Source organism: Haemaphysalis longicornis, unplaced genomic scaffold (genome assembly GCF_048455015.1).
Source record: "Haemaphysalis longicornis isolate Haplotype H1 unplaced genomic scaffold, Haemaphysalis longicornis Haplotype H1 scaffold_4, whole genome shotgun sequence".
NCBI lineage: Eukaryota > Metazoa > Arthropoda > Arachnida > Ixodida > Ixodidae > Haemaphysalis > Haemaphysalis longicornis.
In genome coordinates this window covers 109,283,351-109,309,372 of record NW_027526361.1, presented here as the reverse complement: position 1 = coordinate 109,309,372, position 26,022 = coordinate 109,283,351, and the positions used below count along the sequence as shown (strand labels likewise).

The following is a 26,022-nucleotide window of genomic DNA, read 5'->3' as shown; positions in this document are numbered from 1 at the left end:
CTGCCTGGGGGAAATACTGCCGGTCGAGTCGATAATACTGTGTAACGCCCTGAAATGTGGCCAATGGTATGGACTGCGCTTGTCCTCCAGGGGCCTGGGAGGAGAGTGCGGAGGCTCTTGTCATTAAATCCACAGTATATGCCCCTCATGCACGTGTTGCTGTGTCATCACCAACAGGAAATCTTTCGCCTAGACGTATCTTGAATGCCTCAATAACGTATAGAGCATACGCAGCATTGGATACTTTAGAATCTTTTGCAGTATTTCTTATGCGAAAATTGTATCCGGTCATTCAACACCAGAGTGTTCGTCGAAGTGTACCGTTGAAAGACCTTCATTTGGGTACAGTTCCTGAGTCAAACGTTGCGTGGCTCAAGCTCCAGTGGCGTCCTGTCCTCGCCCAGGGGCTCTTCGCACACTGGTCTGACCTGCGCCATGGGCAGGTGCTCCGCAGCTGCTGAGGACCCATCACTGTGAATTCCTTCGACAGTTTAGAAAAGGTACAGGCGAAATAATGCATCACGCCAGGTTGTGGTGAGGCAGCACTCATCCGTTTACATAGGAGCATCTCCAGTATGTATGGGTTTACGTACCTAGCTTAGCATCACTATATCGGAAGGACCCGGCACTTCAAATGAGGTCAACTAACACTAACCTTCGGTGTTCCCTCATCGCTTTCTTTTATATGTGATAATCACACGGGTTGCGGCTAAAAGCTTGCAAGCATATTACAATCAAGGCAACGTTATACCCTCATTTAGTCCAACGCTAAACAGTCTACGTACTCTTACTGTTCTGGGGTCACATGCATAAACCTAACACAGCCGAGTAATAGTGACTTTTCTATGGATGTTGAAATAGGCTGGCGGTAAGAATAATACAATTTTCAAAGTAACAAATCTAGCTTATCTTTACTTTGCCAGTTGTTAGCACTCGCTGGTTAAGTTTGTTGGTGAAGCAGTGTCTTTCTTAGTGGCCGTATGAGCGTTCGTAAATATGTAATCAGGCAAGGGGAGGAACAGGATGCTAATAACGGAAAGCTTGCTGAAAGCCAGAAATGTGCAGGGTCAAAATTGAGGATCCTCTTGCAAGTACGTGATTGCAATTACGTTAAGGTGTACGCTCTGGCATCAACCTTAACCCGCCGCAGTCTAACCTGAACCGGGCTTTGCTTTTACGCTTTGTTAGCACTGCCTCCCCGCTCCAGATGGGCGAGGTATTCGCTGAGAGGAGTGACGAGCTATGGACTCGCCTTGGTTGATGAGGACCTAGTGATGGGGGGCGCGTCACTTGAGGATGAACTTCTTCCAGAAGCGGCAGTGGTCGGCGTGCAGACCCTTGCCTAGCCGGAACCTCCTGGGACTCAGCTCCATGTGCACCGGATTGAGATCCGAGTAGCGCGGCCACTCCGTGCCGTTCATGGAGGGCGGCTTCCTGAAAGGCGGTCAGACTGCGCGTCAGCGAAGGCGACGGGAAGGATGAAACGTGAGCCGGAAAAATTGGGGGCAGCCCAACTGCACAAGGAGAGCATCATTTTAGTGCCAAAGCACCGCACGACTCGTGAATAGTCGATGGTTCGACGAAAGCTCAACTCGACAAGTCTCAGTGAACAAGGAACCCGTATTGGGTTCGGAAACATCGAATGCTTTTCACACTTGTCAGCGTCCGCTTGGTTTCTTCGTTTCTTCACGACTCGTGAATGAATGAATGAATGAATGAATGAATGAATGAATGAATGAATGAATCAGGTTTTTTGTTGTTGCTGATGGATGGAGTGCCTATTCAGTTCATGGCACCACTGAGTCTGGCCTACACTTTGATCTTAGCCAAAAGGCCACTCGCTCTATTTTATTCATTTACTTAACTTTATTTCGAGTTTTTTTCCTTGAATTTCATTGCGTGCCATTTTTATTTAACTTTTTTTCTCTCTATTGCTGCTTTCCCGATCTCTCACATTCACTTCACTGCATTGTAATCACCCCCATCTGGCGTAGCAAGCACTGCCGGTAGCAGAGCTGACCTCTCCAGTCTACATTAAAGAGTTCTCTCTCCCGCTCTCTCTCTCTCTCTCTCTCTCTCTCTCTCTCTCTCTCTGAGTCTGGCCTCGTGAGTAAAACCCAAAGGCATCGTTGTTCATCGTGCACAGCGGTGCTACCACCCACCATTACAAATAAAAAAAAATACGACGTAGCAAAATATAAAAATACGTCAAAGAAGCTCGGATTGACACTTCAAATATCCCAAGTATGCTCCTGCAGACAATGTAAATTAGTGGCGTTGAGAAAAAATGTCTACATTTCTGTCTGAGTGAGATCCGCTCGAAAACAGACGAGCGCCCTATTACGCCACGACGGATCTGAAACTTTTAAATCGTCGGCTACGCATAACGGCAATTGAAAACCTTTATTTTGATCAAGCTAAGTACTACAGCTAACTTGCTATAATAGTATGGGTAATAGAAAAAAATCTTTTTCCATTCATCGGTACTTATAAACCCCTCTCGGCGATTTTTCCGGTGAGTCCTGCCAAAAATGACTTTGCTCCACGAAACTAAGCGCACTGCGTCACCTCTGAGTACATTAGAGCCCTGAATACCCGGGGTATATCTTAGGCTTAGAGCCGACTCGGCGCTGTTCAACATTTTTTTTTTAATATTCAGGGGCTTCAAGTGTGGTAAACAGATTGCCTGGATGGCTTTCAAGGCTATGTTGTAGTATAGTGTAGTATGCCGATGTTGTAAAGCTCGTCTGACCTCATCAAAAGCTGAATTCTGTGAGGCCGTGGTGCGAAAGGGGATGAACGGCGGCTGTGATGTGTACATACATCTACGTTAGTTGAAAATTGGGGCCATACATTTTTTGCACCGCGTACGGCCGATACATCAATTTATAGCGTGCAAAACGTCCCAACAGCAGTAAGTGTTTACCCGGGGTCCTGTGTTCTTTACGCAAAATCCAGGTTGAAACAGCATTGATTGGAGTCAATAAACACACAATACAAAAAAAAACCCCATGTTCGTTTTCTTAATACTAAGGCGCACTTTAAATAAATAAATAAATAAATAAATAAATAAATGAAACTTTACTGACACAAGGATAGGGACTCGGCCTATGTGGGAGTGGGTGGGGAGGGTGGTGTCAATTCGGGAAAACTTTACATTTTCAGATGAACGCCAGATGAATAAATAAATAAATAAACTTTTATTCGACAAGAAACGCGTTAGACATGTTAGAAGAGCTGGAGGAAGGGGGATAGATTGTGTTTTCACTCAGTCTTCACGGCCAGATGCCTTCAAGAACGTGTCGTGGCACTTAATGGATAGTAAGAGTAGCCAGTGACAAATTAACTAAAACTTAAATTTGGGGACTTTGTATAAATTTGCGCTACTGCTGCCCATAAAAATCGAGTGATGGCTAAAATGTATGTCGCTCACGACGTGAACGTCGTGTAGGGAAACAAGCCGACGACGTGGATCGCCTCCGAGGTGCACGATCACGCCAATTGTTGCCCCTTGGATGTCTGTTGCATGCCTTAATCTTTCATGTTCCAGTCGGGTATTTCCCGCTAGGATTCGAGCAGATCAACATAGTCAGTTTTTCTTCCTGAAGAACCAATTTAAATAAACTATTGTAAGACCCTCCGTTATACATCTTGTTGTAAGTGCTCCCGTTATACATCTTTTCTTCGGTATTTTTGTGTGAAATTTTGTTTACATTCAGTTCCTCGGAACAATATCTTCGTTTCTTGCACCATCTAGCTTTTCTTACGGCCATTTTAGAGAGGGAGAGATAGAGACAGAGAGTCGGAAAAGTAGGAGGAAGCAGTGTAGAAGGTAAGGGACGTTAGGAGTCTGGAATACTGGGGTGAGTTGGAACCTTAGCAGTGATCCATGATGTGTAGGCGCTACGAGCCTTGTAAGTCGGGGTGAGGTGAACGAAGCAGTCGGACGGCTCCATACTGCTCGCGAGAAACCGATTTGATTAGAGTAGCATGCAAGGGAAAATATCAAGGAGGAGGGGGAATTCAAGTTATGGAGTTTTACGCGGCCAAGCTGCACCTGCGCTATGAGACGCATCGTTGTGGAAGGCTAGGAATTCATTTTTACCAGATCAGAATTTTCAACATGCACCGAAATCTCGTCAAGGCGGCGTTTTCGCTTGTCGCCCCCTACACAAAAGTAGCCGTGGGGGGGGGGGGGGGGGGGAGGTTAGATTGAGTGGGGCTGATGCATGATGAGGCCCTGAGGGGGCATTTGTTCTTTTACCGATTATTTTATTTACCAATTATTCAGCCAGTGAGTTAAAACAATCGGCATCAAATAAACGCACAAGCGAAAATAAGGCACTAAACAGTTTACGTCTTGCGTAAGCATCTTTTAAGCCTTAAAGACGACAGCGTAGAGCTGTTTTCAGATGAATGAACCAATCGATAAGCTGACCAATGAATCAGCTGAAATTTTTTACCAATCGCAGTGGGGATTTTCACACGCCTCTGCTGGCATTTGAGCGAACTTCAGGCGACGCGCTTCGCCGCAGCGCCTGAGACAACGCCTATCCCTGTTACGCCGCGGCCTCTAGAGCGGCGGCGCCGGCTATCACGTGGGCGTCTCGGTTATATAACCGCCTGGGAAACAAGGCCGCCGTCTTGCGAGCCCGATCGAGTAACCTTGCCGCGCCGGGGAGGACCAAAACAGAGAAAGCAGCATCGAGCGGCTATGTAGAACGGGTGGCGGCCAGCCGGACGCCTACTTCCTCGATCCCTTCCGGTGGAGAGGAGGCAATCGGGATCGAGTGGCCGCTTGGCCCCTATTGCGTGCGCCCACGGTAAACGCAGTGCAACCGCTGGCCTCCAAGTGCTCGCGACGCGTGGGGAAGCACTGCCTCCCGGGGCTTCTTTCAGCCTCGTTTCCTTCACGCGTGAGGCCTCGGGCGTCGGTGCGCTTCAGTTTTGTCTGTGGAGTGTGTTGCTACGATGAAGCTCAGTGGGAGCGAAGTAGAAAAACTGCACGAACACCAAAGTTGCAATTGTTGGATGAATGCTTAGGGCGCTATTCTATGCGTCGAGATCCTTTAGGTCTGACTTCACTCGCCTATACAAATGCATCGCCGGGAAAAAGTTTTAGCGGCGATGCTGTTTAAGCTGGTGGTTGGGCCAGCGAATGTGCGCTGGAAAACCTCGCCGAGCGATGACATCATTGTGCGCGCTGGCAGCACAGCTTTAAGGTAGCTTCGCCTCGCCGCGCTCGGGCGGGACGTGTATCGCCTTCTTTCGGCTGCGCTATGCAACATGGTACAAGCCCGGCTTTGGAAACGCGTCGCGGGATGGCTCGCTCTATCGCTTGTTGCGGCGAGTGGTGCAGTTTTGACAGTGGAAAGAGATGAATGAGAAGAGAATTTATTATAAAACCACATATCAGCTCGCAGCGACTAGTGGTAACAGCGCTGCCCGAAAAAACAGAAACAAAAATCTAATCAGTTTCCAAGTACTCCGGGCAGCCTACACTTTGCACAACAATTGTCTATGGTGGTGAAACAATTGGGCTTCTCTGAAATCAATGCACAAAAAGTTCACATGTGTTCAAAGAAAGAGTTCAGAAACTCGTTGAAAGTCAGTACGGCACAATTGGGATGCTCAGGATGTTATTCCTGACCGCTATGAAACGCGTGGACCAGCGTAACAGGAAGGCTTCTTCACCTAGAACTGCCAAATCACTGTCTAAGTGAGTCATAAGCATTGACCGCACACGCCACAGCAGTGGAAACATCGCCCGTTGCGGTCGGGCACGAAGACACGCGCCACCACGATTTCGCCATAATACAAATGCACCAGCACACATCAGGAAGTTCACCAACGTATCATTTGAACAATGCCAAAATAAAAGAAGGCAAAAAGCCGAGAAGCAATGACGTTAATCAACTTCTTGATTAGCGTCCCACACGCCAGACCACACTAGCCGAACGGTGGCCACCGAACGAGTTCAAAAATTCTGACTAAACGCTCGTCCCTCTGCTCCCTCCGCTACTGTTGGAGCTTCACCGCAAAGACAGTGAGTACGCGTATATTGTACAAAAGGCGAAGAACCAAGAATAAGCTAGGTGGGGCTCCTAGCTTCGCTGTTTTCAGTCTTCGCGGTGTAAGTGCGAAGCTGCACCAAATTATTATTTTTTTTTGGGGGGGGGGGGATATAATAATTTTCGATATGAAAGTGTGAAGGCCCTAGGACCTTGAATAAACACCTCCACAACACCTAGTGCTCCCCAAAATATCGCTGTACAAAGAGCGGGCCGGAAGATAGGCTTTACCACTCAACACAAGTTTATTGCTAGAAGTACACTTCTCAGGGGTCGTACAAACGACCCCTGAGAAGCGTATTTCGGCGATATCAGCGCTGTATCGCTTAATCTGATTTTTTTGTGCGCGTGTCTGTCTGTGCGGAGAAAGTCCGGCATATCAGGCGTTGCAGGAATGGTTCCCTCTTCACGAGAATCCATGAGCTGCCTTAGCACCGGCTTCCCTCTAGGTGAGCAGGAGCTAGTCCAAGAGGCAGGAGCTGGACAGCAGTGTCTCCCACTGCTCTTGAGGATTTGAGATGCGGGGAAGGGGTGGTGGGTGCTTGTTTTTTTCTACACCCTAGATTAATATGTCTGAGTGTACCAGGTTGTTGGTAGTATTTGCATTCTGCTGGATATTGAGCGGGCAGGTGTTTGTTTGTAGGAGTCTGAGTGTTGTTTCCCGAGATTTCGTGAGGTTTGGTTGAGGTAGCGGGAAAGTTCGTCGATTAAGCTTGTAATGCTGTGTTATTTCGTGGTATGTTGAAAGAGGTTTAGGTTTTTCCACATCCTCCAAGGCCTGGTCGGCAAGTTATCGGGCCTTTTGGTGGACAACTTCGTCGCCCTCCGTGGAGGCATGTGCAGGCGTCCACAGAGTCCTTACTCTTCTATTGGGCAATTTGGTTGAGAGCATGCGGTGCGTTTCTGTTGCCCCCAACCCGACCTGAAGCTCCTGCACGCATCCTGGCAGTCCGTTACGACCGCCGTGGCTTTCGTCTGTCTGAGGGCCAGCGCCACAGCTAGCTCCTTGTGGCTGTGCGGTCTGAAAGAAAGTCTACAAAGTAGGTGTATGCTCTCTCCCTGCATCCTGTATTGTTAAGGTTTCGTAGAATTGCCTCGTGCGACACGTTATTAAAAGCCCCTTTGAGGTCGAGCGCTAGTATATTGCTCGCGGGGAGTGTCGAGTGGCGGGGGCGAAGATTTCTTCTTTTAGCTGAATCGGCACGCCCTGAGTTCCGAGATGCTTTCTTAATCCAAACATGGTGTCTGCAATTTGCTGGGTTTCATCCAGATATTGCGGCATACAGTTGAGCATCACGTTTCCCACGCATGATGTGTGGGATATTGGCCGCAAATTATCCATGTGCGAGGATTTGCCTGGCTTGGGAATAAATCTTATCGGTGCTGTTTTCCACTGCTGCGCGACCTTGCCTTTAGTCCAAAAGTCGTCAAAATACTCCAACATGGTCTCGAGAGCCTCATCTTCAAGGTTGGCTAATAGTTTTTAGGAGATGTGGTCGGGTCCTGGAGCGCTGTTGCGCCTGTTTTCGGCAATTACAGCTTGGAGTTCGTACAGTTTGAACGGTATGTCGAGGCCTTCATTCGACTTAGTAGTGCGTGGTAGCTCTTTTCGGTTGGGTGGTACTTGGTTTCTAGATCCTTAAGGAGTTGGTTCGATTCTCCTTGATATGAATTGATTGTGCGGATGATATTGTAATTGATCTCCACTTTGCTGGGTTAAAGGGTCGAACAGGTGACGGAGGAGCAACCAAGTCTTTCTGATTTGATTGCTTGTAGGGTTTACCGCGCCGCCGCAACGCAGGCGATGAGGCGCTCCGGAATAATTTTGACCGCCTGGGGACCTTTAACGTGCGCCGAAATCTCGTACACACAGGCGTTTTTGCTTTTCGCCTCCATCAGAAAAGCGGCCGCCGCGACCTGGAATCGAACCCGCGTCCTCGTGCTCAGCAGCACAACGCCTTAGCCACTGAGTCATCGCGGCGGGTAACCAAGTCTTTCTGGTGGATAAGGTTCCCTGCAGGCCGCCGCATAGTTGAAGCCAGTTTTCCTTGCATAAGGACAAGGCGCTTTCAGCCGCTTGTTTGTTGATTTGAGCGATATTTTTGCGGAGTCTTTTGTTGTGCCTTTGTCTTTTCCATCTCCTTGCAAGGCTTCGTCTGGCTTCCCACAGGTGGAGGGGTCTCGTATCCACGTGGGGTGTTAAATACGTTGTAGCAATCGTTTGGGGGTGGGTTTTGCAATCCTTCATAATTTCATCGGCCCAATAACCGTAGGAGGACCTCATGCTCTTTTCTCTACTTGCTCGAGTCTTCCGGACCATGTGCCAAATGAGTTTCCTCATTCCAAATATGTACGGCTAAGGAAACGAAAAATTCTGCAGCCCCAGTGGAGGCACGGCTCCTCGGGACGGTGATTGTTCGTTGCCTTTATGGGCGCCTCCAGGCTTATGGGGCTGCCCATGGGCTGCCCATGGACTCAAGGCGAGCTTCTTTTCAAAGAGCGTGGCGTTGTATACCGCTGAGAAGTGTTTCATTCTTCCTCGGCATGACGCTTTCTGTGCTCTTCGCCCCTCCGGCGGTTATTTTCGCCATGATCTACGAACTCACCAACGAAAACACACTGCCTAATCATGCTTAATACCAAAATGTAAAAAGTATACGGAGTTTCCGTATACACTTTACATCTGCACGTACGTCCTTTGATGTCTGTTTCAGGAAACTGCTCATGCAAGCTCCACGAATTCTGTTTCACCATTCACGATTTGCAGCTTCACAATTCGTGCGGGATAAAGCGTATGGAGCTGCGATACCAGTTTTCTCGCTCCTGATATTTTTTTTTTGCATTTATATTGAAATGAAGTCAAATATTTATTGTTTTCTATCCAAGGAGAGAGGGAGGAAACGGGAAAAATCTGCGCATTTTCACGAAGCCCGAACCGCTATTGCCGCAAGTGATACATTGCAATCTAACCATAGAAACGAACTTGTTTCAATACTGACGTGCCCTTTTAACGCCCGCTGAAATCAGTTTCTGGGCATGCCTGCTGTCAATACAGCCGCGCGGTGAAACGGCGACGGATGAAGATTATGATGAGTGTGATGTTATGTTATCACTGTTTGGAGATAACATGACATCGCAATGCGGCCAGCGCACAAGTGGAGCGCAATAACAGAGGTGTGCATTGCATAGCGCACACGGCAATTGCTTCCACGGAAGCCGGGGGCCATATACCAGGCGGCCGCAGCACCACGTGCTTCAGCCGCATGTGCCCCGCGTTGGCACAGAAAAGAACGCCGTGACCTCCACGAACGTGTATTATGCGGCAGCCAAGCCGGAAGTAATCGCGCCGGCGTATGCGTGCGGGGGGGCATGCAGACGACCCCTTAGTTCCGTTCCCACTTCCCGGTCGGCGAGGCGCCCCAACCCGCCGTCAGCACACGCACGCCCGCTAGCACGTGCTCGGGGTTTCCCTTATCGCTGTCGACGGGGCCTTTTTGCCGTCATTGACCAGTCGACGCCCCCAGGCCGGCGAGTGTTGACCCTACCTAGTTCGCACATATTTCTTTGTTTTGTCTCGATTTTTTGTTGCGTCGCTCTTGTTTTTGTAGCGTGAGCTACACTGGCCGAGGTTGAGCAGTTTCGCGTGGCTTCTGGAGAGCCGTGCTGCGCAAGCGCGGCACGTGGTGGTCCAGCCCACTTGATGATCCTGCGAGGGGTGGCTGGTTGTGGAACCGATGGCTCGTGCGTCGCAGCACCACTGGCGTGAGACTGTGGAACCACACCCCACGCGTCCAGCGTCTTCGCCGACCTCCGTTCCGCACGTGGCAGTCCGGTCCACTTGATGATCATGCGAGGGGTGGCCGGGTGGGGAACCGATGGATCGTTGGATCGTTCGTCGCAGCAATATCGCGGGCTGTTTGCCAGTGTGGTATAGCCATGGAGAAAAAGAGCGAAATGGCGCACAGCTGCCACGTCTTAGCTGCCGCCGCCGCCGCGACTGGACTGGACTGGACTGGACTGGACTGGACTGGACTGGACTGGACTGGATTGGACTGGATTGGATTGGATTGGATTGGATTGGATTGGAGTGGATTGAATTGAATTGGATTGGATTGGAAATCGTTTTAGCAGCACTAAGCATGATAATCAGCTAATACTACACTGCCAGGAAACCTAAGAATAACCAGCTCAACCTTCGCTCATGCTACGCATATCCTGGCATAGCCGAGCTAAGTCACTGCTAATTTTTCCCTTGAGTGTTTCTGCTTTTGTGTCTTCTAGTTCCCGCCGCGAGATGAGGGACTGCCTGTGCAAGAACGCAGCTGTGTTTATAATGACTTCGCTTTCACTTCGTGAAGAAAAAACAAAAAAAAAAAACACCCCGCTTTAACACACGATTTCAGCAGTCCCGGGCACTTACGCGCTGTAACACGGCCAGTCGATGGAAGCGCTATCAAGAAGATGCCGTGCCACCAGTATCTTCGAATGTTTTCACAGCCACCATGTAGAACGAGAATGGCCACCATCGCAGGTGCGTACCAAAAAAAATTCCAGAAACTCTAGAGCAGGAATTGCTGGATAAAAGCGTGGGCAGTTCCGGTATACACCGAGGGCCTCTGAGCTTGTCTTCACTATTAAAAACATGTACATTGCTGGTGAGACACTTCACTAGGCTAGTATGAGAAGTTCCATATCAAAGTTTTATGGCTAAAAACACTTTTATTAAAGACTACCGTAAGACCCCATAAAGCAATAGGCACCAAGTCCCTCTAAAGGCGGCTTCACTGCTGTACAATAATGCTGCATTAAGAAAACATTCTTAAGATCAACATAAGGTGCCTGACGTCAAAAACTGAAGACCCCAGGACTCAATACCCCGAAGACCTTAAGTCTTCCAGTGAAGCACTGCACCCCGAAAGCGTTAAGGTCGCCTTCGCTACAGTACACTAAAAATTGTTGGAAATAAGCTTCGTTTTAGGGGCACTATGGCTACTCATTTGAAAATATGAAGGCACCGGGGCTTTATATAGAATACGTTCATAAAACGCCATGCTTCACTATGTAACGCTCCGCACCGACCGCATTGTACGGCGGCTTCATTACTACGCATGAATGCATTGCAAAGAAGCAAACGTTGTCTTTTTTCTTTCTGGAAAAATATTGATTTCATAAAGCGAAGCTTTAAAGGCCTAACTGATGATTTCTGGTGCACAGCAATACGCACACAGGAAAGCCAACTTTACACAGGTGATTCAAGAAAAAAAAAAAAAACCGCTTCCGGTGGTTGGAATAGAACCTCGGTCCCCCGCGTTATGAAGCTGACGTCCATTCAATCGCTGAATTCCCGCGCAGTCGAAGCAGTGCGAATTTTAAAGCGAAGCTTTCTTTGCCTCACTGATGGTTACCCCGCAAGAAAGTCACCTTTCCCTGACGATGATGATGATGATGATGATGATTGTGCGTGAAGTGAAGGATGAAACGCCAAGTTTTTACTGTTTGAAAGCCAATGACTTTAAGGACCAAAGTCGAGGACCAAAATTTAAATCGTTACGCCCGAAAGTCACTGCCAGAAAGCCAACTTATACAATGGGTTTCCACTAGGACACATCAAAGGCAGATGCACAGTCAACGCCATCCCTGGCCGATCCACCTTGTTACGTCTCACACACTTCAAGGACATCATCAGCATCATCGAAATCCAAGCTCAGACGACAACGAACGAATCCCTCAGGAGATTGGACTTTGATTTGCATCGGTATGCGGTGGAAGACAGCTTCGCGTTTTGACTTGCGACTACCTTTGACGTTAGAGGAATGGGCTTTGATTTTTTTATTTGTTTGTGGAACCCGCCGCGGTGGCTCAGTGGCTAAGGCGTTGCGCTGCTTAGCAAAGAGGTCGCGGGTTTGATTCCCGGCCGCGGCGGCTGCTTTTCTGATGGAGGAGAAAAGCAAAAACGCGCGTGTGTACAAGATTTCGGCGCACGTTAAAGAGCAGGTGGTCAAAATAATCCGGAGTCCTCCACTACGGCGCGCCCCATCGCCTGCGTTGCGTCGGCGCGTTAAACCCTACAATCAATCAATCAATATTTCTTTGTAGATTCTTAGCGGTCCCATATTGAAATATGAAGGGGCGAGGGCCTTTTGTTGTTAGCCCTTTTTTACGCGGTGTGAATGCGACGATACATCAAACGCCGCAGGCGGACTGTCCACATAGAGGTTTGGTTCAGTCCACATAGATATGCATAAGCATTTTAAAAAAGAATTCTTAAAAATTCGACGAAATACCTCATTTTAAACCGGAAACAGGTGCAGGGATTTCATTGTTCTCATAAAAACCAATACAAAGTCTATTGAAATATCGTAAAACCATTAACATCGATTATGTACTTCTGTATTGCCTCAAATACTCTCAAGACTACCATTGCAGTAAATAATAGTCACGCGCAGTTGGGAAACGCGTTTGCCGGTAAGCAATTGTCATTTGTTGCCTCGACAGTGATGCCAAAAAGCCAGACGTTAGAGGCCAGCAAGTGCATCTGTAGGTGGCAAAAGAAAGAAAACGCCGAGTTTACAAATCCCAGCGGTCAAAGTTCGCACACGTACTAGCAAACCGCACAAACTAGGAAGAGACAATGTGTCGTGGCATCGTTAAATACCGTAAATCTCCCGTTACGCAACGCGCAATTTCCTTTCATCTCACTTCTGCTTTCGTTGCCTCTTTTCACGCTTCACAGGAGCGCATCATTGTTGTGCCTTTTCCTTTCTTTCTTTCTTTCTTTCTTTCTTTCTTTCTTTCTTTCTTTCTTTCTTTCTTTCTTTCTTTCTTTCTTTCTTTCTTTCTTTCCTTCTTTCTTTCTTTCTCCTTCTCTCTACTCCTGCTACAGAAACCCGCCTAAGCACAACGTTTGTTTCTCCCCGCCGTTGATTGAGGTCTCGATGCCGGGTAGCTCGCCTTGAGCTGCGCGCTCCTTCTATTGTCTGACCTCAAATCGCGGGGCTCTCCTGGCACTGCCCCTCAACCTCCCCGTGGCGAGCTGTCTTCGCCAGAAAGAAAAAAAAACGTATTTAAGAAAAAACGAGAGAGGCGCATAATCCACGCCGTCTCGTCGCGCATCCAGGAAGACTCGTCTTTGATCCTTCTCAGTTCTACCGACGACTTGTCGGCTCATCGTAGTCGCCGTTCTTCTTGTTGTTCGCCGCAGTGACGTTCGTTTCGTGTACGCATATAAACGAGCCTATTGAGGCTGAACGACGTGAATATCAACTTGGCGGCATCCGCTTCCGCGATCGAGGGGCTACCGTGACTCGTGACGAGGCCTAACAAGACATGTGACGGCGGGTTTGAGAGAAAGTCGGAAGCGTTTATGAAATGGCCCACTCGCAACGCTGGTCGATGTTCGATATGAAAGGAGATATAACGGTGCGTATAACGGTCGGGACGCAAAAGTGATTTCTTTATAGGCGGTACTTCGTTGAAAGGGGTAATACGATTTATTGTCCCTGCGCTTAAGTTGAGGCCGTCAAAGAATTCCAATAAAGCGAGACTTCGAATAAAGCGACTTTGGTGTAAAGAGGATTGTCTGTGTTTTTTCCCCTTCTTTGGCTCAGAAAGATACTGCGATTCTACTGATCAAGAAAAAAACTGGTTACACTATGTAAGAGCACCAAGATAATCGAAACAGCACCGACGAGAGAACAAGACTGTTAGCTTGTTGTTCGCGCTACAGTTTTTATTTGTGAATATCTGCAATGAGCTGTCGCCAAGGTATTTTGGTAACATCTAATCGCAAACGTGTAATTGTGCCCATTAATATCATTGTGGCGTAGAAGAACCAGACCGGCATCGGTTGGCTGGTGTACACCAATTTGTCGTTACGCGGCAGCAGGACATAAGTGACCGGAACCCTGGTTAAGGACGGTGATCCATCTATTTGCATCATGGCCATGAGAGCGTCCGCGGAATCTTCACGCGAGACACTCCCTCGTCGTCGTTTACATGAGTGGCTCAGCTAGACAGGAACGAGACAGCACGTCGCTGGCATTCGTTGTCTTGCCACCGCTGATTTAAAAAGACTGCGCGTGGCCCATGGCTCGCGTGCTGAAGAGTCTTCGTCGTCGTCTTCGGTCTGGACCACCGTGGCAAACTCCACGAGCACGGCTCACATGCTCAAAAGCTTCGTTGTCGTCTTCGGTTGGAACAACTTGACAGACAGGGGCAGGAGGCGGTCTCAGCCTTCAACCCAGCGTCCGGGCTATTTCTGATACTAGCGCCATATTCTCCCCTGGTGAGCCTGAAGAAACATTATTGGATTTATTTGCCATAGCACACGCACCACACAAGTTCTATCCTTCAGCTCAGCTTAACGGCATACGAACGAGGCTCTCACCTTTCGCTAACAGCACTCAAACAACTTCTTGTTTCGATTCATCCTGGTGTACTTGGCGTCCCTTCTGCAGCACCATAATGTCGGAGAGAGCACACACGAGAAATTTTCTACTACATGATACACGCGTCGGCCTCGCCGTGCGGCACGGCAGCAGCGGTGACCGTTTTCGCGCATGCGCGCTATCAGTCGCACCGGGGAGAAGCGGGGAAAAAAAAAAAAATGACAGGAGGAGTGTTTCCCCAGGCCCGCTACCTCTAGGAGCGCAACAATTGAACCGAAACTAGAAAAAGTGACATCGGCCTGACAGGGACGCGTTACGCGTCATCAAACAGTTCTCCGTAAAAATGAATGGCAGAGTTCGTCTGTCCTCGCCTCAGAGTTACTACACTTTGGTTGGTGCTCTAACTGCTCTGTGTTATTGGGCGCCTCCGACAAATTTAGATAAACAAGTACCCTCGTTGGCTTTGCGCCACGAAACCCGTAATCATCGAAATAAACAAAGTAGCGAAGTGAAAACCAAGGAAGGAACGCCGCAGTGCATAGTGCAAGCATACTGAATTTTGCTGAAGTATCTTCTAGCGCACCGAAATAGGTAGAGTCTGATTGGCTACCGCCCGCAGTGCGAAATGACCTATGAAGAGTCAACTGCTTTGAAAGAAAATCGAAAACGTCTTTCACGATTTGTTAATTCAAAACATCATGGTACAAGCCGAGGACAGAGTTTGCTTTTATATCTCTAAGAAAAGCGCAAGCCGCAAATATGCAGCCCTGAAAGGTTGTTACTTTATTCATATCATTTTCTCCAGATGTTTTTACCCGCCCTGTTGGCGTAGTAACCAAAATGCTCTGCGGCAACGCGGAAGGTCGTGGGTCCTATTACGTGCTCACCAACGAAATTATGTTCTACGAGCTCACAATCGAAGTTTTGTGTTGTAGTCCCCATCACTTATATTGAAAGACCACTCATAAGGAATTATTCTTTCATCCCACTTGTCTAATAAGGAGCATTTGCTGCTGCTTGTTTGTAGTAACGTGAGTTTATGGTGTAGATTCAAAATTCCTGTGTGTGGGTCAGTGTGTCAGGATATAGCGAAGTAACAAAACAAAACACTAGAAGTTCACGAGGAAAAATGGAAAAGGAAGACAACAAATTGCATAAAATGCCTGGAAATGGATGTGCTTTTTGCCGGATCTTGCAGGAAGAATTTGATGCGCTGTGGCACGAAAGCGTGTTACTAAGGTTCGCTTCGCACAAGAAAAAAGGTGAAAGCATCGACACGAGTGCGCAATCTGCGAGTGATTCCGACAGCGGCACCAAATCCTCTCTACCGCAGTGAAATCACACGCACGGCTTTTCTGGAGTTCCACCCTCCTTTGCTTCTTTTAACCCTTCTGCGTTACTTTGACGGATCCCCTCCTTCCTTCTGCAGCGTTTTTTGTAGTCTTTTACTCCTCCCCGACGACATCCGGCAAACGCGCACGCCTTCCGCCGGAATCCCCGCTCACGCGCCGCAATGCGCGAACTCCGCGTTGAAATGTAAATTTACCGGAACGCAAGCAGAAGCTCTACCGCGGCGGAAGAGGAAAAAGCTCGAAAGAGGTGGCGAGGTCTTTCCTCGGCGACACTCGTCTGTTGAATAAGCGGCCAGACGCTCCCGACGCGCGGCCCCCGCTTCTCGCGCTGTGGTGAGGAGCGCTTAGGAACATTTAGACAGGACGGGTGCCTCCCCACCCCAATGATAAGTTAATGACAAGTTCTGAAGTCTCTTGTAAAGACAAAACAAACGCCAAAATCTTTGTCTGTCTGTCTGTCTGTCTGTCTGTCTGTCTCTCTGTCTGTCTGTCTGTATGTCTGTCCTCCGGCCCGTCCGGGCGTCCCTGAATCCAAATGGCCGGCGAAAAAAAAAAAAAAAAAGGCGAAGGAATGCTTGAACACGAAGTGTATTGGCAACAGCCTTCTAAACTACTGAAACTGCTGCCATCGCTGGTGCATATCCACATCATTCAGCGGAAGGGAAACTTTTAGCATACTTGAGGCAAAGTGTAAGTACATAATCGATAGTACTAGCGCTCTTTTAATTCGGAATACAAGTTGGCTTGGCTTTTTTTTACGACAGCAACTAAGGGAAACAACGCGCTAAAAATGGTGTCCAAGAGGAGGGAGGAGCTGCTCTAAGCACAAGAGAAACAAAAGGTGCACACAGATGGCGCGGGAAAAGTTCGAACTGGGGAAAGTTGTATGGTAATTAGCAAAGTCCGGTTGCGCTCATCTTGCAATGAGCGTAGGGAGCGGGAGGTGGAGGGAGAGAAGGGCGTTGCGCGGAAAGGCGTGGCAGAAGACTATCGCCACGAACTATGCCTCGGGATTCATTTGGCTATGCGTAAGGCCTGTCGACAGCCCACGCACGCGAGAAAACCCATGTAGGAATGAAGCACCATACACCGAACGCTTTTAAAGTTGGCTTCGCTACTCCGCGAAAATGCGTTGCTGGGAAGAAATTATTCGGGGGAAATTTAAACAGTAAATGAGAAAATATCGAGGTTACAGGGCCTTTTATTAATATAATTTTCATATGCACAGAAAGTGTGACACATGAAGCATTTCAGGCCAATAAATTGGCTGCCTCATTGAGAGGACATAGAAAAGACCAGGAATTTAAAATTTTAAACAAATTTAACGGTGAATTTTCCTTCAGAAAGAATTGCAGACGGTACCTTGAGTCATGAGCGCCATAAAAGGGCCTTGCTCAAGAACGTGTGCGCTATTGGGGCAGATGGAAGGTCGAGAAACTTGCGTTGCAACGAAAGACACCGACAGTGTGCTGTTTATTTCTACGCTAGCAAATTTGTTTGCTGCGCTTTGTGTGCTATTTATTTTTTACTCTAGTAGATGTCTATCGCAGGAGAGAAAGTAGTGGCGGGGAGACATTGTGACGTACGTGAGGCATTTTTAGTTGGAGAAAGGCACGTACTTAATTCTACAAAATATCTTTCCTCAAGACCCGCGTAATGGGACGCGTTCCCGAGGTTCATAACAAACTTGTGCACCAGAATTAATAGTTTTGTTGCGTAAGCACCCCGTACCTCGCGGCGCCAACGGTGTAATGGCCTTTATCAGCACAAAAAACGCCCAATTTCAGAAGTTAACACTTAATATGCATGACAGTTTAAATGCGGACTGTTCGTCTAAGAAAATTTGAAAGCAAAAATAAAAGCTAAGATTAAGACGAAATACATAAACGTAAAGTGATCCCATAGTCTATGTAATCCGCCGCCCTCACGCGACTGCGACAGAAGAAAACTAGAAAAGTAAGCAGAAAATTTTTACAAAATAGTTACAGGCACCATCCTTGCGCGCATTGTATCTCCCCAAAAATGCCAATTAGGAAAGGTTAACACACTTAACAGTTACAATCGTGAAAGTGTAATTACTATTCAACTGATATCTCAAAAACAGAAATAAAACCCTCAAATGAAATATAAAAATGAAAAGAAAAAACAAGCCTATCCAATCCACTACCCTCAGGCCACCAGGACAGAAATAAAAGACAAAATAAAATTGGTGCAGCTGGCACTAGCAAGGCTGGAGAAACAGAAGAGCTGGCAGCGCCTCTCCTTTCGTCGGAGACCCGGCTGTTGCACCTGACATGGATTTCCGAACTTTCCGCCGGAAGGTCTCCATGACTGCCAGGCCCGGGTCATTTTGTCCGCAGTCTTTCACGTCTCTCCCAACGTGGAGCACGTTAGCACGCGCTAGAACCGGTGGCAACCGGCTTCGCGAACTCGGCGTCCCTGCTCTCCACTTCAGGCGCGAACGCACGTGAATTGGCGAGAACAGCACGCGAGAGATCACGCCACGAACGCTGGGCAAAGTGCTCGCGAAGGTCGAGTTGGACGATGCCAGGCGCTCCTTGAGAAGCGCACACTGACGCGCGCTCGGCTGGGCCGAGTTTTCGGGCAACGCTCGACGACGGAACTAAAGGCTTAGGCCAGGTTCAGACTGTTGCCGCAACTGTCGTAATAACTTTAAAGAATAACGTCATTTCACGTCTCAGCCTACCGAACTGCGTGACACACTTTTTTTTCCGTCCATAGACCACGATATGGCTTTTGCGTCGGTAGTCTGAACATAGGCTTAAACAGCTCCGTTGTTAAAAAAAAAAAAAAGAAATACCAACGAAATCCAAAATAGCGTCAACCGTGTAACGTGTTGTATTCAGACAAAGTAGGTAATTGGCGAAGATCAGGCATTTATTCGGTATAACAATATAAGCTAGACTGTTGGTTGAAAATGAAAAACGAAGACAGAAAAGGAAAATATTAACCAACGACACGAAAATTCGCGCAGTGTAGCCCTACATAGCTCAACGCAGACTAAAAACGGCGAACAGTAGCCCAATTTAAGTGTTCATAGTTAAGTATGGCTGTAAAAAATTCAGAATGAAGAGAAGCGACGTATAGGATTGCATACGCATTTGGCTAAGTACTTGACTCGCACTTAAATGGCGAGGTAAAGAAAATTAATTCACCACGCGTGTGCGTACCAGGTGTTTGTAACGCCTCGCCTCATGTAGACAATGGCGAGACTGAATTACTCATCTTAGCCGACGGACTAATCAACTAACCTTGGTCAAAAGCACTATAAGCGACACCTTACGATCTCTTGAGCGTGGTCAAAAATTTGCACCCTAATATCCGGACTGCATAGCCAAAAATATTTTTTGATCGGTGGAATACTGTTGCTCGCTAAACAGAGTACTTCTCGTTATCCGGTATATTATTAAAAGCGAAGCTCTTTAGCGAGCCGTAATGTTTTGTGTCCGCAGTTAAAAATACGAAGAAATTGCCCAACGCTCATGTGTGCTTGCCTCGCAGCGACCGCCCAGCGCCCCCAAGCGCACGTTTGTCAAGTCAAGCATACCCACTTAAGGAGATTGGCCAAAATTTTCAAAAAACGAAAAACAAAAAGAACAAAAACTCCAGCGTTCACCGTAATCAGGGCAACACTTGGGCGGAAGGAGAAAGACACGTCATAGTTTGCGCCTCTTCAAGGTTAATTGCAATGATTATCGCTTCCCCCCCCAAAATCAAAGTAGCTCACATCTAGACCAACAATGGTGGAGTGAAGGTCGTTGCGGCAGTGAAGGTGAAGCACATCGTCAGCAATCATGGACTTTAACAGTCGTGATGGCCGTAAAGGTTGGGTACAGCTTCGCTACCTTCAAGTCTTACCCGTTAGTGTGAGCTTCCTTCATTTTTTATGCAAGATGCAACATTTTATAAGTTTGAAAAAGGAATCTACTGTCAAGATGAAAAGATGGAAGTGCTGACATGCAGGAGAGGTATATCGCATAAAAACAGGCGGAGGTACGGGGCAGGTAGGACATACTTTTCGTACTTTCGCCTTTCCGTGCTCCGTCCTAGCCACCTTGCGATATGTGGAACGAATGGAAGGACACGAAGCTATAGTCCGAGCCACAAATGCATTCATGTAAACGTTTAACCGAAGTCTGTCAGGTTAGGAAGGTACAACAGAGACAGAAAAATTGGCGCAGGCTCCCCTAGTGGTTTCAAGGCTGGAGAAACAGCAGAGCTTGTTGCGCAGTGACGTTACGGCTTGACGGGCTCCGGTAAGGCTCGGCGGACTCATGCCTAGGTTTGCGAAGCGGTCGCGAAGCTGTGCACAGCCGCGCCAGGTGTTCCTAAGCAACGCAAGGTTACGACATCGCTCTGCTAGGTTTTTTGGTGCGACGGAAGGGTATCGGTCGGCTTAACCAGCTCTGCTGTTGAAATAACAAACACCAACAAACAGTGCAAGTGCCGGGTTCTTCGTTGGTACTTTTGTTTCGAGTGTGGCATTATCTTACAAACACATACGCGCATAAAACGTCAGCCGTAGGGCGCCTGATGGCCTTAAAGCATCATTACAAGTTCAACCTTCTTCGTTTAAAAAGGATGATAGTCATCTGGGCTACTTGCTGCCAAATGTGGGTGACCAGAGCGTGGAACAGAACGGTTTAAATATCGTATTCCAAGTCGCACTTCTTCGTAGTAAGTTCATTTAACGCCGTTTTTCCACGCAGCAACCCTGCGTCGGTCCTTCCCTGTTACAGGCGCTGTGCAGCGTTCTGCACTAAACGTTCCCTGGCCCCGTTTGCGCGTTTCGCGCGTCTTATCGACTGCTTGGCCGAGAATGCCGGCGATCCAAAGATACATAGGCACGTAGCGATTACGCCGGGGAAAGGGACGGCCTGCTTTGTTTTGGAGTGCAAGTAAGAATTGGCTGCGAAAATGTACGCTTGCTCGGTAAGCCAATCGCGGTGGCCGAACAGGAAATGCCGGCTGCGTGTTGCGAACAAGGCCAATTTTGTTGGAACAAGAAGGTCACTTTCTGTAATCTCATTCTTAATGAATTTATCGGAGGCGCGAAGGTGGCTCCGTGCGTGTGGTGATTACAAATTGGCATATTTATTTTCGATAATGAAACGCTTAATTACTTACATGAATCTATGGATTTCCTGCCTTTTTTAAGGTATACCACTTAAACCAATATTCGCAAATCCTTTGGCCATACTGCCAGGTAATTGGTAACGTAATATCCGCATATAAGAATTTGGAATTACGGGTGTAGTGTCAAGCGGGCCGTGTATCGCAGAATAATAAGTGGAGGGCGTGAACAGAAAGAAAAAACTTTCCTTACCTAATCGCTGTGCTTGTGATGAACTTAAGTTATGCACATAAACGAAACGACATCAAAATCAAAAACTAAAAGAATAAAACTTTGAGAAGGCCGAAGCCAGCTGAACAGTGTCACGGCCACGTAGCGGGAAGGTCGCTAATGCCTGCGCTACACGGCTCTTTCAAAGGCCTTCTGAAGGCCGTTGAACCAATTGTCTATCGAGTGCCCCATGGTAAATACATAGGGCGAAGTTGTGGGCGAGAGACCGATTGTCATTTGAAAGTTACCGTGTAGCACGGGCATAAGTATCGTTGTAGTTAGATAACTGCGCTGTCAAGTAACAACAAACGCAAGACCACACAACAGCCCCGAAACCCCAAAATAAGAGCGTCTTGAATTAAGAACGTGAAAAGACATGTCGGCGCACTCACCCTTCCTTGGCGAAGGTCAGCCAGATATCCATTATGTGGCGCGAGAACACGACCTCTTCTTCTGTGAACTGCTCGGGGAACCTTAAGGGAACACCGAACACGAACTCCACCTCGTCGAAATGCGCCGTTCCCAACCACTCCGGCCAGTAGCTGTTGCTCGGCCTGTGCGTGAAGTGGTAGAAGTAGACGCTGTTGTTGAACTCCGAGTACACCTCGCCGTAGTAGACAGTCGGGCAGATCTGCAGGTAGTCCCCGATGGCCTCGATGAAGGCGTTCCGCACGCCCGGGTAGTCCCTGTCCTTGATGTTCTTGAAGTAGTGGTCCCGGATGTCCCGAGTACCCGTCCTGATGATGTACTGGAAGAAGAAGATGAGGTAGAACGCCGCCTCGTCCTTGGTGATGTTCGGTGCGAGCCCGTTGAGGAAGATGTAAGGAAGAGTGTTGGCAACGAAGATGCTCCCTTCGTCCTTGTTCACTCCCAGGAGCACGTCCGAGTCCTTGAAGAGTCCCTTCCTCAGTGCCTCGTGCGCGTTGATGGGCATGAAGTCGTCACCGTGCCGAGGGTGATAGGTGAGCACCCGCTTGCCAAGCGCCTTCTCCGCCGTGCGGAACAGCGTGTCAGCGTCGATGTCGCGGAGGCAGCGGACCACGTCGTCTCCGGCGTCATTATCCAGGAAGTTGTGCGTGGCGTTGGAGCACTTGAAGATCTCGGCAAACTCCGTGGCCTTCTTGATGCCGTCCGCCGTGTTGTCGGGCGTGTCCCACAACGGGCTGCCACTCTGCAGAATCACACGCTTCACCATTGAGCGGCTCATGGGCGATATGAGGTGAAGGCCTGCGGACACGGCGCCAGCACTCTCGCCCATCAGAACCAGCTGTCCGGGGTCGGCGCCGAACGAGCGCGCATTCTCGTACAGCCACTGGATGGCGAGATGCTGGTCGTACAGGCCCATGTTGCCTGGGATATCCTCACTGTCGGCGTTGAGGAATCCTAGCGCACCGAGCCGATAGTTGAACGATGCCACGATGACGTCGCCGTAAGAAGCGAGAACACTGCCATCGTAGAACTCCCAGTCTGTGGATCCAATGTTGAAGCCTCCGCCGTAAATGAAGACGATGATGGGCTTCAAAACGTTGGTGCCTTTCGTACCGTTCCCGCCAGAAATCTCCGGAGCCCAAATATTTAGATGAAGGCAATCTTCACTCTCGGGCTTCTTGCTGGCAGCCCAGTCCCAGTCGGACGTGTAAGAGATGTGGAAGCAGGGCGGCCCCATTTGCCTGGCTTCCAGAACGCCTTCCCAGGAGCGGACGGGCAGCGGTCTCTTGAACCTGAGCTGCCCGACCGGCGGCGTGGCGAAAGGAATTCCGAGAAACACGTCTAATTTCCGCCCCAACACTTCCGTCTTGAAGCCCGCCACACTCCCGGTAGACGTTTGGACCAGCGGCCGACCATCTTCTGTGATTTCCGGAATCCGAGGCTGCGGAGTCGATTGCACCGGTGGTGATGTTTCCCCGTCCACGGAGATGCTAATATCCGTCACACTGAGCACTCCTCCAATGTTTGTTTCCAGGTCGTTGTTGCCACCTCCCCGGGACGGAGCGTCAGGAGCTCTGCCGCTGGAAGGGACCAGGTACGAATCGGGTAACGAGCTCGGAGGCACGAGCAGCGGTTGGGGCGGCGGCCTGCCTGCAGCAGCCTCGCCTTCGACGTTGGAAGCGTCGTCGTCGGCTCCCCCTGAAACATCGTTCCCGGGCACCAGGAGCGTCAGGTCTCCCTTGCGTTTCTCGGGTCTCGGCTGAGGTCGGCCATGGTCCGAGTCCTTGTCGGAGCCGGAGGTGGCCAGGAGCTCGGGTGGGAGCTGAAGCACCAGGGTGGCGATGGAGATGGCGATCAGGCAGACTAGCCCGAGCAGCAGGCACAGCACCCATGTCCGCATTGCGTCTCCCGGTGTCCGCTCTGCGCCCAGGAGGAGAGGCGAGAGCGACGCGTTTTGCACAACTGCCTGCTGCACTTTCATCGAGCAACTAAGGAAAGGGGTTGGCAGGAAGGTGACGGCGGTAAGAAGCGGGCCTCGACCCCCTTCCGGTAGGTTCGGCGACAAATGGGAAACGCAATGCAGGAGAGAGTAAGAAAAAAGAGAGAGAGAGACAGCGCGAAAGCGATGATGCCGATGTAACGGGGCTGATTTGCGATTCAGATAGCACTACTCTGCCACTTACATGCGCGTTTTATTTTTTCTCTTTCGCGAGCGCGAAGCAGCGGCCGCGTCGGCGCTCGCCTCAATGAGTTCTTCGCTTTCGCTGCTCCTTGCGAATCCGCGCTTAAAACAGCTTTTCTCTCGTTCGACACCCGAGACTAGAGACGGGAGAAGGTGAAGGAACGAAGTGCTAGTGCGGGACGGCGATGCATTATAAATAGCAACGAAGGGTTATCTTTGGCCTCTGTCGCCGTTTTTTACGGAGGTTACGAATCGCTCCTCTTTGTTTTGTTCTTTGTAAGCCTCAGTTAACCGAATGTCACCGTAACCCAATAGCCCAGAGTACCGCGTACTACATCGCGTCTGAAGAACGCAATCATTCTTGCTCTTTGTCGTTGTTGAGCGAAAGGAAAAGCCGGTAGGAAACGAGTTTTCTTCTTCAGTTTCATCCACTTCTCAGCGAGATCCTAACAAATAAAGCGACACCTGACATTCACGTAGCGCTGAAAATTTTTCAGGTTAAGACGAAGCAACAAAACCAAGTATTTATACTGGTTTCGGGGCTGAAACAAATTATTTGCTTCTTGAAGTCCATGTCTTGTACGCGGATCGGAACTACCTTTCCAAAGACCTAGCTATATATGCTCCACCTCATCAAGCAGAGTACGTGACGACATAGTACGCATTTTGCGGGACCCCATGCATTGCCGTGCAGCAATTCTTATTCCTATTTTCCCAGTGCTCACATTCTCCTATCCGGCCATCTTTAGTTCTTCCTTTAACACACATGTTTTCTTGCTGCCAGGGGCAATTTCAGAAATTTTAAATCGTCGTTATGCATAGTTTACGATTCGCAGTTTGTAAAAGGTTCCGGCTTAAAATATTGTTCAACTAGTTTTGGGAAGGAAAACCGCCTTAAATATAGTACTCCTTTTTCTTCTCCCGAAAAAAAAACTTTAAGGAACGAAAATCAACACGCATTTTTCCCGAGGAGAATAATGTGGAGCATAAAAAAAGATGCATTTCTCAAACAAAACTTGCCTCGGAGGGGCGACCGATTTGACATAGTAATTGTAAACGCAGTTCTTTACATTAATTTAAAATAGAATCACGGAGCAGTGCATGAGTGAGCATCATGGGTTCGGGTCCCCTTCGAGGAAAATATTTTCTTTTTGTTTATTTCTTTCTTTCTCTCTTTCTTTCTTTCTTTCGTTCCTTCTTTCTTTCCTTTCTTTCCTTCTTCCTTTCTTTCTTTCTTTCTTTCTTTCTTTCCTTTGTTTGTTTCCTCCTTTCTGTTTGTTTCTCTCTGTCTTCCTTTTTTATTTCTTTCCTTTTTCTTTCTTTCGTTCTGTCTTGCTTTCTTTCTTTCTTCAAACATTATAAAAGGTATATATCCATTTTGAAACGATGAAATGATCAAATACTTCCGCTGCACCCTTCTTGGAGTTCTTGCTTGCTAACTTTTGATAAATAGCTCTACCCAACGTCTTGCCCATACCTCGTTGTACATATCATGACACAAGTGCTACGTTCTGAACTACTCGTCGAAGAAATACGTTTGGCCTTCATGTCATAGGTGTTTTGAATTGATTACATACCTACAAAGATAAGTGAAGTCACTTCTTGCTGAGGGGAGCGTGCGTTCTCCGAATACCTGTCAGTAATGGAACCATAATTTGTTTGTATTCATAATACCCTCAATACGAAATTTTTTTGCGCCGACAGAGACGTTCCCGCCGTACCTTGACAGTGCGGCGGCGTGCAAAGACTACGTGATACAACAGATGGCCGTCCAGCAAGTGTCGGACGCCCTCGAGCTTCAACACCCGAAAGTGTCACCCCCACTCGGGAGTAAGGCATGAGTAGGTGACGGAAGCCGAGTGGCCGGCTGACACGACGTGAGGCCGCGTCGCGTTTGCAGGACAAATAAAGATGTTTTCTCTCTCTCTCTCTTGCGCCGACTGTGAGTACGGGTATTTGAAACAATTGCTTTCAAGACCTAAAATATAACTCATTCGGCTCTTGCAGTTGCTGGCAATCCGAGAACACTTCCAAATACAATCTATGTACGCTCATGGTTCGGCAAGCGGAGACGGCTGCGCGACGAGGAGCTTGGTAAGTGCTACGAGGGGTTTGACAAGAGGGCGAAGAGGATAACTTTAACGAGATTTCACGAAGGGATGTCCTTACCGAGACGTGTGACTGGGGTTGTGACGAGTGGACGAGTAGTTGTACCGGGAATGGGCCGAACGGTTGG

General features: G+C 48.5%; 1 protein-coding gene across 1 annotated transcript; it reads right to left on the bottom strand.

Moving 5' to 3' along the window:
* Window positions 1-1,242: 1,242 nt before the first annotated feature.
* On the bottom strand, window positions 1,243-26,022 carry LOC144180484 (acetylcholinesterase-1-like). Its single transcript, XM_077708824.1, has 3 exons — window positions 25,956-26,022; window positions 21,568-23,524; window positions 1,243-1,434 (listed from the first exon to the last, which is right to left on the bottom strand). Exons 2-3 carry the CDS (start codon window positions 23,502-23,504, stop codon window positions 1,287-1,289), a joined length of 2,085 nt encoding a protein of 694 aa, XP_077564950.1. The 5' UTR covers window positions 23,505-23,524; window positions 25,956-26,022; the 3' UTR covers window positions 1,243-1,286.

Bases quoted from the DNA above. Each gene is read 5' to 3' on its own strand.
- LOC144180484 (XM_077708824.1), bottom strand. From the start codon at position 23,504: ATGCGGACATGGGTGCTGTGCCTGCTGCTCGGGCTAGTCTGCCTGATC. The intron at 1,435-21,567 runs GTGAGTGCGCCG...ACCGCCTTTCAG, and splicing joins CTGACCTTCGCCAAGGAAGG to GAAGCCGCCCTCCATGAACG.